The 11,064-nt window shown below is 32.8% G+C and overlaps 1 protein-coding gene across 1 annotated transcript; it reads right to left on the bottom strand.

Moving 5' to 3' along the window:
• Positions 1-964: 964 nt before the first annotated feature.
• LOC133777912 (AP-2 complex subunit mu) lies at positions 965-10,612 on the bottom strand. The gene is made up of 13 exons (XM_062217669.1): positions 10,351-10,612; positions 8,785-8,962; positions 8,598-8,688; positions 6,075-6,169; positions 5,781-5,870; positions 5,661-5,709; positions 5,442-5,580; positions 4,416-4,532; positions 3,263-3,353; positions 3,037-3,179; positions 2,748-2,862; positions 1,475-1,519; positions 965-1,397 (listed from the first exon to the last, which is right to left on the bottom strand). The coding sequence occupies exons 1-13, from the start codon at positions 10,431-10,433 to the stop codon at positions 1,317-1,319; spliced, it is 1,317 nt and encodes a 438-aa protein (XP_062073653.1). The 5' UTR covers positions 10,434-10,612; the 3' UTR covers positions 965-1,316.
• Between the last annotated feature and the right edge of the window lie 452 nt (positions 10,613-11,064).

Genomic DNA, 11,064 nt, shown 5'->3' with positions numbered 1-11,064 from the left:
TAATTTTTTAAATATCCATTTTATAATAGTCGATCCAAAAATTGGTGAACCGATCAACACCCGAAAAATCATGTTTGTTGGTTGTGAAGACTTTTTATATCATTGTCGATGAGATCTCTAAGCAGTTACAACATTAGGACTTCTTTGTGGGACCGACTGAAATATCGTCATTGTTAAAGTCTCTAACATTTCCACAATACTGTCATTATCTTCTTGTATCATATATATTTATAAGTGTTTTTCCGGTGATAATAGCATCAAAGGTGATGTTGCAGATGGTAAAGCTCACTAGTTAAATGATTCCAAACCGGAATTAACCATTTTTAGAATAGAAAGTCCTTAAGACAAAGGAAAAAGAGTGTTTAAAATATAGTCAAAATATCCATACTTTAAATTAAAAATAACGTTACCGAACACATTATTCTGCTATAATCTTTTTTTTTTTTTTTTTGTTATTCAACGGTGATTAGATCCCATCCTCTTCCCAGACAAGTATAGTTACATGGGGTACCGATGTGGCATCCTAGCAAGTGGTTAAATTTAAATTAAAAAAGGTGGACCAAATTTTAATTGGATTTCACAACTCATAAAATGTCTTGTTTAGCCATTGGTGGTTAGCCACTTGAACCGAGGATCGAGATTGCCTGGACTATGAAAACCACCTTGTGGTGGATTTTGCTTCAACCCAAATTGAAGATCAGGGATGCACGAGTAGTCACATTCCTGCTCTTCAAAAATAATATATATATATTTATATATATATATAAATACATTTAACAAGCAGCAACGTTATGTTTAGTTTTAAATTAATCACAAGGGGCTTTAAGCTTTACTAGATGATGCCTTCAAAAACTAGAACAAGTCATTCCTCTCTTTTACCCAGAATTGTTTTTATATATTTAAATATGAAAATGAAAGGAGGATGTGGGATGTTCTTACCAATAAAAATTGACTCAAGGCAAACTATATCTCAAGTCAAGTATTCTTCACTCGCAATTTTTGTCACTACAACAGCAGAATTTTGGCAAAATTCAAACCAAGAAGTTGGTCTCCAAAATGGGCAGATCAAAGAAATTCTCACATGGCCAGTTGTAAGAGGATGGGAAAAAATAGCTAGCATTTACAACAAGATATCAAACAAAAGTAATTAACACAAACAATCATATCGACATAACACTATAACCAACAACAACAAAAAATGCCCTAATGATTTATTGCTAACAAGACAGTCTTGCAACAACTTTCTGATCGAATAACAAATTTATAAATCTCCAAATTCAAATATCTCAATTCTTGCGTCAATACCCCGAAGTTTTTTAGCACCTAATTTCGTATGAGCCAGCTTTCGTGATATAGCGAACCCACTCAACTGTGTTGTATCCACTCTTCTCCCATACCTACATCAGAAGTAAGGTTAGCGCCGCAATTTTATTATATTATATGGTATATGAGATTTGATCTGCAAAGTCAATACCTTGAGAAAACGTACACGTAGACCGGATGCTGTAAACATTGGAACCTGGAAAACAACATTTGGATGAGTTAATCTTCTTCCTTAACGAGGAAGGCAGAAAATTGTAGAGAAAACAACATTATCTAGATTCTGGACAACCATGAGATTTTTGTCACAAATTCTAATTTCTCACTATGCAATAATGACCATAGACAGCAGTGAGATTCCTTTCAAAAGAATGGGGACTCGATTTTGACTGGAGAATAGCTACAGTGATTGCAAACCTGACCTGGTATGGATTCTTGTGACATGGAGACATGTTTGAGAAACCCATTGGATCACACAAAACAGTAGCTAAGAACTTTTTTTGGTACTTACATTTATTCCATTGTTATAATTATTCTGGATGTAAGCTAACACTAATTCTATTAGTATAATTATTTAGGATGTAAACTCACCGCCCTTTACTGTGAAGCAATATCTCATTCTAGGATAAGGTAAACATACTTGAGCACTTGGGAAAATCATGTACCACAAACAGGATATCGAGAAGATGGGAAATCAATGACAGGCAGAGGGTAGCACTAATTTCGAAAAAAAGTCATTTGCACGTCTCCTCTCTGTCCACTACTCATAAATTGACAAATCACTTATTTACTTAAATTCATGCATAGACATATTTATTTAAATACACATTTCCATACATAAATGATGACAGAGAGGAGACATGTAATTTGGAGACATGATTTCTGTTCCAAATTTAGCAGTATTAAACTTTGTAGGAGAGGTTATTCTAAAGATATTCTAGGATAATTTGATTTCCTTGTCTCTGTTTATTTGTATTCATTTATTCAAATCAGGAGTAATCCTAGGAACACTCCCGATTTATGTGTCATTAATATCAACCATTAAATATTTTTGTGGGACCCTTACAAAATTGTGTCGTGTGAATTGGGTGTGGCCCTAGCACTACTCTTCAAATCAGTATCCCTTGATTTTAGGGATTTATTTGTATCAGCAATCCTCTTTTTGTACGGGTAATTTCCGCTGACAAAGTAGAAAACCTAGACTATTGTTTTTTCTGATTTAGCTTTAAACGTATGTACTAATAACTTGCCGCAGTTTCATTGGGCCCGGCAAACCTCTATTTAATATTCATGCCCAATTTAACTTTATTATGTAACATCATGTTGCTGGCAAATATTACCTTTAGTTTAAATAAGAAAATGGAAAAAATAAATAAATAAATAAGCACTATCCATTTGCATACAAGTACTGAACTAGTAACAGGTACCTGGAACTCCATCTGAATTGGTGGCCTTGTCCAGGACTTCTTTTCTGTCATTGTTGAAATCAGCTCAACTTCTGCACTCATTGTTGGCTCAGTTTGCCCAGGAAATTTTCTTATCCTAAAAAGTTCCAAACATATAGATGAAGAAAAAGCAAAAATAAAATAAAAAAAAATAGAAAACAGTAGATGGAAGATGAGCAAAGATGCAGGCATGACAGGGTATTTCATATCTCTATCTATATCTTCAGCAAAACACATCAAATAAAACATGGGGGTCTAGGAAAACACTCACTTCCAGACTAAGCAATCAATAGCTGCATTATATTTAGCCCGACCAGATGTAACTTGAAAACTTGTTTTAGCTGTTTGTTTCGGTACAGGTATTTTAATGACAACCCCAAGCGCAAACATTTTTGCACCAAAGACACTCTTCACCTGCAGATCACTAAAACAAGTTAATAGCAGAATAACAGAGAAGAACATGTACCACATGACATGTAAGGTTGCAAGATACAAACCTTCACATTTACTTCCATGCGTGTTCTACCAAGTTCCTTGATTGTAGGCAACACTCGGAATGGAAGATTCACACCTTCAGTAATACGGTACCTATGAGCAAAGATAAAAGTAGAAGCATTAGAGAAAACAAACACAAAAATGCAGATGAGAGCATAACAAAGTGCTGTCAGATATTGTAAAGTATAATCATAAATCTGCTGCCAGTTTATTTTCCAACTACAGTTTTTGTAGGAGAGAGGCATACCTCTGCTTCTCCCTCATGCAATCATTAATCTTTAGGTAGAACTATTCATTTGTTCATTCATACATGTGCAATATCAGTTTATACAATAGCAGTGCAGAATACAAGTATTGATGAGGTACCATGGCAAGAAAGACAACACTGGACAATAAGAAAGCGACATAAGAAACAAGCATAACAAAGTAGCATAAGAAAGATGATTTCAAGGTACAACTTTCAAGTCAAATTAGAAAGAAAATAAAGAACCGATGCAATGTAGATGAGGCCCCAACATAAGACAGAAAGAGGAGAATCCCTAAGGACATGTTTATATGGTACTGACGAATAAACGCAAGTAAAAAAATCTTCAAGATGATAAAAAATTTCCATCAAGTGAACAGTAAACACAGCATACCGATACCATGAAAAACCCATAAAAAGTTTTAATCTTCATCAAATTTTCTTTTGTTTTTTTCCTTCCGAAGCAGGCAACTAAATGTTATGGGTTGATTTTTTTTTTCAGATTCCAATTTTCTTTCCAGATTGTCTAACCATATGATATGTATCTCTCTCTCCCTCCCTCTCTCTCTCTCTCTCTCTCTCTCTCTCTCTCTCTATATATATATATACATATATATATGCAAATGTAGTGAGCGCCCAAGCATACAAGCAATGTAGTTGTTTAACAATATACATATAAATATATACAGTATATATAGTTTTTTCTTCATGAGAACATATTAGCTGTCTAAAAATATTTAGCATCATGACCTACACTGAAAACAGGACTAAATTCCAAAAGTGACTAAATTTGATGCAGTAGGAAAACACAATTATGCACTAAATGGCTGATGTATAGTATAAAAAAAATATAATCAGTATATATCTCATATTAATAATAAACAGAATTTTCAAAGGTATAATAAGCTTACTTCATCAATTCAAATTCACCGTCTGGTGGCACAAAACTGACAGTCTTCTCTGAATTAAACCTCGTCAAGTTCACACATTGATGAAAGGTAACATCGTCAAGCTCAATAGTTTTACCACTGCATTACAAACCACAATTAGACAGCGGTAATGACATAAAACAAAAGCATAGAATATGGCCGGACAGCTATACCACCATTTTCTTAAAATGCATTTTTTAAGGAACAAAAAGCATAAAAACCAACTTCATCTTACTTATATTACTTAAGCTACACTCTAGGTTTTCTCTTTTAGAAATAAAATTAATACATATATACAATTAGAATTTATCATTCAAATACAGTATATTTAAATTGTTGGTTTAAATCCAACTAGTTTGAAAAGGCTTACTCTGAAAATAATATTATGCTTAGTTTTCAAATCTTGATTGGCAAGTTGTTTTTAAGATTAAAAATTCAAGTGGACTCCTCATATTTTGCCTAAAGGTTTCCTATTTTCTGCCTAGCACTTCATCAATTTCAAAAAACAGTTTCTGAACTTGTTTTTAAAAGGTATACCAATCAAAGATTCATTTGATCCCCTCAATTTTTGTGTACAACAAAAATTCATTTAACTTGTGAACCAATCACCCCAGAAGTTTTTAGTTTTTTGAAACACGAAAACAAAAGTTTTTAAAACAAAATAATAAAGTTGTGATAATCCCCAACTTAAGCAGTCAAGGGACCAAATGTGCCAAAATTGAAAAGTCAGGGACCAAATTGTCAGAACTAAAAAATAATCAAGGGACCAAATATTTCAACATAAAGCTGTTACCCAGCACTAATAAATATCCATTCGCTCTTCTGTCAGATTTAACAAAACAAATAGTAATGATACTTAACAGTAATGCCTAAGCAGCTACAACCATATCAAAGAGAAAAGCCAATGTTAACTACTACCAACCAAAGAAAGTACCTATAGAAAAAAATATATTATATAGGAAAGATAGCAGCGATGTAATGGATAAGATAACTATGCCATGAATGAACCTTTTTGTTGGACGAGATTTAAGTTGCGACTCTTTTTCAAGGCCAATCTTATCATTTAAACCCAACTTCAAATCAGGCATTCCAGAGAGAAAGCACTTCATTAGGATCTTTCCAGTTACATCACAACGCAAAACACTACCTGTAAACACCAAATTGTAATTAAGTTGATAGAACGGAGATTCACACAAAATAGTAACACCCTTAAAATATATGACCCACCTTTTGAAGACATAAGAAGATTTACACTTTCCACAATATCCAAAAACACCTGAACCAGTAGGAGTTAAAACATGTCCAAAAGTCGATTGTTAATTCAAGATAGTAAAAAATCATAATCACCTCATTCTTTTTATAAACAAGGCCTTCTCTCCGCCAACCAACAGCACCTGTAACTTGTAGAGTTGCATTAGGAACAGGCTTATCCGTGGGCTAGCACATAAAAACAAACAAACAAACAGAAAAAAATTCTCAGAAACTACTGATAATAAATAAAGAATAATTTCACGCAAAAAGAAAATATACTAAAGAATTATCATGCACCACTTTTAACAAGAGCGTCTCCAAGAAGGTTATCCCCCATAAAGTACTTATTCAGACGAAAATGTAAAATAGCAGTACAAAAAATGAACTAACCTTAGAAGAAAATGGTGAACGAACCCCTTCTTGAGTGATGTACAACTTCAAAATTTCCGGTGAAAGATTTTGTGGGTAACCAAAATCCATAATTTCTGCAATTTAAAGGAGGATGAAAATATGATCTATAAATTTACAACTCTGCAATAATTTAAATTAGTGCAATTGACCATTCAGTATTGAACAACGGATAATCAACAAAATACTAACAAGCTGCAGAGCTATAGGAGATTGCCATCGCTCAAAGATGCTTAATACACACCAAAATGAAAACATGTAACAGGAAATGCAGTTGTATACTCATGCTGAATTGTAATATGCATGGATCAATACATTTGATGTAATTTCCTTGTGTTTGACTAAGTGGTATTTTATTCGAGAATAGAGAATGCAAGCAAAAAAAACTCTATTAATTTTCAGTTTCAACTCTTACTTTCCAACTACTAAGTAGTCCTCAATTCAATATTGACGATCGGTCCTTAATACAAACCAGGCTCACCAATGAAAAACACGATTCCGTCTCAAAAACTTTTTCAGCTCGTTGGCTTACTCAGATCTAATTTATGGAATTCTTCTAAACTCCATCTACTCTCAGATATGTACATTGTACTCCCATGATATTCATAGATAAACATTTGCAATCCAAAAGATCAGAAATATAGCTTCAAATATCTTGGATTTGTACTCAAGCATTGTGTATGAAAGGATGAAATACTCACACATGCTTATAGGCATGTAAAAATCCAAAAATACTCCCATGATAATCGTAGATAAGCATACAATCCCAAACATCAGAACATATTATGGAAATTTCAATGAATTCAAAAGAAAAGAAAACGTAAGAAACTAAGCATTAATAGTATGAAAATACTCCACACAAGCCTTCTGCATAAGGATGAAAATGCTGGCATGCCAAACCATGCAAAGCACATTGACTTCAGATAGAGCTATTTTATGTGTATAGCATACAATTATATAATTGTAATGCATAATCGATAGTAAACTAGAACCCATAATCACAACAACAAGGAGTGGATGGTAGAGTTATTTTAGTGTTTGCATTGTAATGCTCCAGGGTAAACTCTTTTCTCAAAGTATCACATAGCTTCTTATTTAAATTTGAGAAGTGTTTTGGAATCAAGTCAACCTATATATTGATTTTGCAAGTACTTTTTTTGGCATTATACAATAAATAATTTATTATTTATCGATAAAGAAAGATTTATTAATTTACAAAGTATTCTTGCATTATTATTTTTTTAGCCAAAATTCATATACGAGATATAGTAATAGAAATGATTAATAATTTGACATATGTAAAAAATTTCAAAGTTATCGTACGTATACAAAATAATAATAATAATAAATACTATGTACACACAACTCAAATATTTCTCCAGCAACATTTTTATTAAATAATAGGAACCTTAAAAAATCTATTTGCTACAACATATATGCATATTTTGAAAGAAATAAAAAAGAGCTAAACAGAGAAAATAGAAGTTATCCAAAAAAAAAATCAAATTAATTTTTTATATGTTTTTATATTTATATGATCAACTTTTAATTTATATTTTCCTTGGACCCTATAAAAGAATAGGAAAAAAAATATAATATCTTATTTACTTAGAAAAGGTTATTAACTTAATATATTAAACTGAGTCGAAACCAAAAGATTTTATCATTTAATGAAGGGTATTAATTTATCCAATATTCATTTATCAAGTTCTTACTGTATATAAATTTTTGGGAAATTTGCGGCATAAATACCCATTTTGTTCATTTTGTTGCTAATAAGTACCCAATTTTTAAAAATTGCGGCATAAATACCCATTTTGTTGCTAATAAGTACCCAATTTTTAAAAATTGCTGCATTAATACTCAAAATTCCACTTTTTAGACTCTGCCGTTGGTACCCACTTAACAGAGTTACTATTAAGGACACGTGTACTGTCCTGATAATTCTTCTTTTTTTTCACCTAATTAATTAAGAAAATACAATAAGTACCATCAATAATGTGTCTAGCTTTATTTTTAGCCCGATAAAAAGTCCAAGAGGAAACTTTAGAGTACTTACTATCAGATGTCATCTGTCTGTAAGACTTTAGAGTACTAATTTTTATTTTAATTAGTTTTATGTATTTTCTTAATTAATTAGGTGAAAAAAAAGAAGAATTATCAGGACAGTACACATGTCCTTAATAGTAACTCTGTTAAGTGGGTACCAACGGCAGAGTCTAAAAAGTGGAATTTTGAGTATTAATGCAGCAATTTTTAAAAATTGGGTACTTATTAGCAACAAAATGAACAAAATGGGTATTTATGCCGCAATTTTTAAAAATTGGGTACTTATTAGCAACAAAATCAACAAAATGGGTATTTATGCCGCAAATTTCCCTAAATTTTTTAACCACTACCTAGATGTCACCCAGATAGTGCATGTATAATCCAGAGAATAACCATATGCATGTTTCAAAGAGTTTGAAGTTCAATTATTTATTTTTCAGAATTCAGACTACGTACCATCTAACAGTTCATAAATCAGAACAAAATTATTGCGAATTGCATCTTCGTCAAAAGCCCCACCAAAATAAGATTTGAACAACGCAACCGCCTACATACAAAAAGAAACAATATTAGTTACCAATAAGTTGATAACAACAAAGTGTCTGGGTCCCCGCAAAGAATTAAAAGATTAGATTTTATCAACCTCAACAACAAACTTGAACGCACAAGCTACATTTGCATTGCTGCTGACAACAATCACAATGTAAACGTTGCTTATTCTCATGTAGAAGAAAGAACAGCCCCCTATTTGTCGTACAGGACATGTACCAAGTTCTTTAGTTTGCATTATATGTGTTCGAAAAGCATCCACCATATTTCCCCTGAAAGATTGAAATGATAAATTATGAAAAGTGCCAAACAAGTAGATAGAAAAATGAATTTAAACCTCATCAAACTATAGCTGATAAGTGACAACTTTGTTATTAATCAGAAACAGTTGGCACTTGGTCCAAGTTGGGGTTCAATCCCCAGACCCCTTATACTCAACTTAACCAACCACTTGAGGCAGCCTCAAATGGCTTAGCCGACAGCAAATGGCGAACAATGAACTAGAAGAGGGAACAAAACCACATTACAGTAATAGCAAACAAAACAGTACTCTTATTCTAGCTTGTGTTAAAATAAAAATGTCAAAGGAATAGTAATACTAAAATTTTGTCAACATAGAAGTCAGTGACCACTGTTTTTCTTTATTAAGTAACAGTTAGTAGTTACTGTTTGTTAAATTATCACAGCTGAGGTTTGAACCCCAGATCTCTTACACACCCAACCACTTGAGATAGACTCGAGTGGCATCATTTTCATCTCAATAAATCATAACCATTATCAACCATTTGCATAATAATTCCTTTACCAAAACAGAAAGAAACCAAAAGTCCTCCTCATACATATATGTTGAATTTAAGTATTATAAGGGCCATGGTGTTTGATAAAGGCAAGGTGTTTGACAAAGGCTGATCTTAAATTCAACCCGCACTTAGGAAGATGGCCCAATTTTCGGGAAGATACATAGGAAACCAGAACGTGGAAGGTTATCAATTTTAATACTAATATTGTTGTCATTGTTGCTATACTGTGTACTAATACTGAACATTATAAAAGCGTAGCATCATTACAAACTTCTAAAACAAAGACTATAAAATTGTTCAAATTATTAAAAGCACTAAAACGCCTCATTTCTTCTCGGCTAAATACACATTTCCGACAAACATCAACTGTGACCACTTAGTAGTCGTAACACTTAATAAGTGAAACGTGAAAACTAAGGTGCCCAAAGTTCTTCAGTCAATGAAAGGATCCATGTGCCATCTTTCACAAAAATCCAAGTTCCAATATATTTTTTCCCGTGAAAAATACATGTCACATACCCAACTTAAGATTTCAACACAAAGCATAAAGTGCCCGTTACAGTGAAACATTCTCATAAGAAAAACACCGCCCATCAAACTAACTGAATATAACATCACCTAAAATTCAGACAACCCATCACTCGAATCTAAACAAATGGAAGAAATAAAGACATACCCAGATACCAAAACCGGTAAGCAACCACACAAACACACACAAATCTAAATATATAGACATGTATACACACACACAAATCATCACTCAATAAATTTTGTACTATATACAGTATATCAAGCAATGCGTTACATTCCTAATCAACAAAACATCCAAAAGCAAGAGAGAGAACGAGAGAAAGGAATACCCAACATCATCGCGATAGAGACGATTGATGAGAACATCGCCTCGGAGATTCAAGAAGTAAATGGCGGAAGCAGCCACCGGCATGACGGATCCAGTAGGTGGTGTCTGGAATCAGATCTAGGCTAAGTCGTTGCGATCTGGGCCGTTGGATTTGAAAGATGGATGGCCTATTTGGTCTCTCCTTTTCAACGGAGAAATTTACGAAACAGAAATGGAAGAATTTTGAAGTTTGGGAGTATGAGTTGAGTTGGGTTTGTTTTTATTTCTCGCTCAATAAATTGCAGTCAGCGGAAATGGCTTTTTAGTCCTTCCCACCCAGGCGTGCTATCCTCGCACGTGTTCAACTCGATATCTTTATATATTACGAAGAATATAGACAATATTGCTTAAATTTTAAAAGAGAAATTTCATAAATAATAATGTATAATTACTAAATAATATCAGCATTAATTAGTTTTTTAAATTGATGCTAAACTTTCACCAAGTACCAACAATAATCCTTTTATTTTTTTCCACTCAAAATTTTTCCCCCACAAACTCTCTCACTCTCTCTATCTCTATGTTACTTACTAAATAATAACAGTACTAATTAGTTTTTCAAATTGATTCTAAACTTTCACCAAGTACCAAAAATAACCATTTCATTTTTTCCCATTCAAAATTTTTCCCCACAAACTCTCTCACACTCTCTCCATCTCTCTATTGCTCTCAATCC

The sequence above is a fragment of the Humulus lupulus genome, chromosome 5 (genome assembly GCF_963169125.1).
Source record: "Humulus lupulus chromosome 5, drHumLupu1.1, whole genome shotgun sequence".
Taxonomy (NCBI): domain Eukaryota; kingdom Viridiplantae; phylum Streptophyta; class Magnoliopsida; order Rosales; family Cannabaceae; genus Humulus; species Humulus lupulus.
Note: the sequence above shows the minus strand (reverse complement) of the source record. Positions and strands in the feature narration are given on the sequence as shown.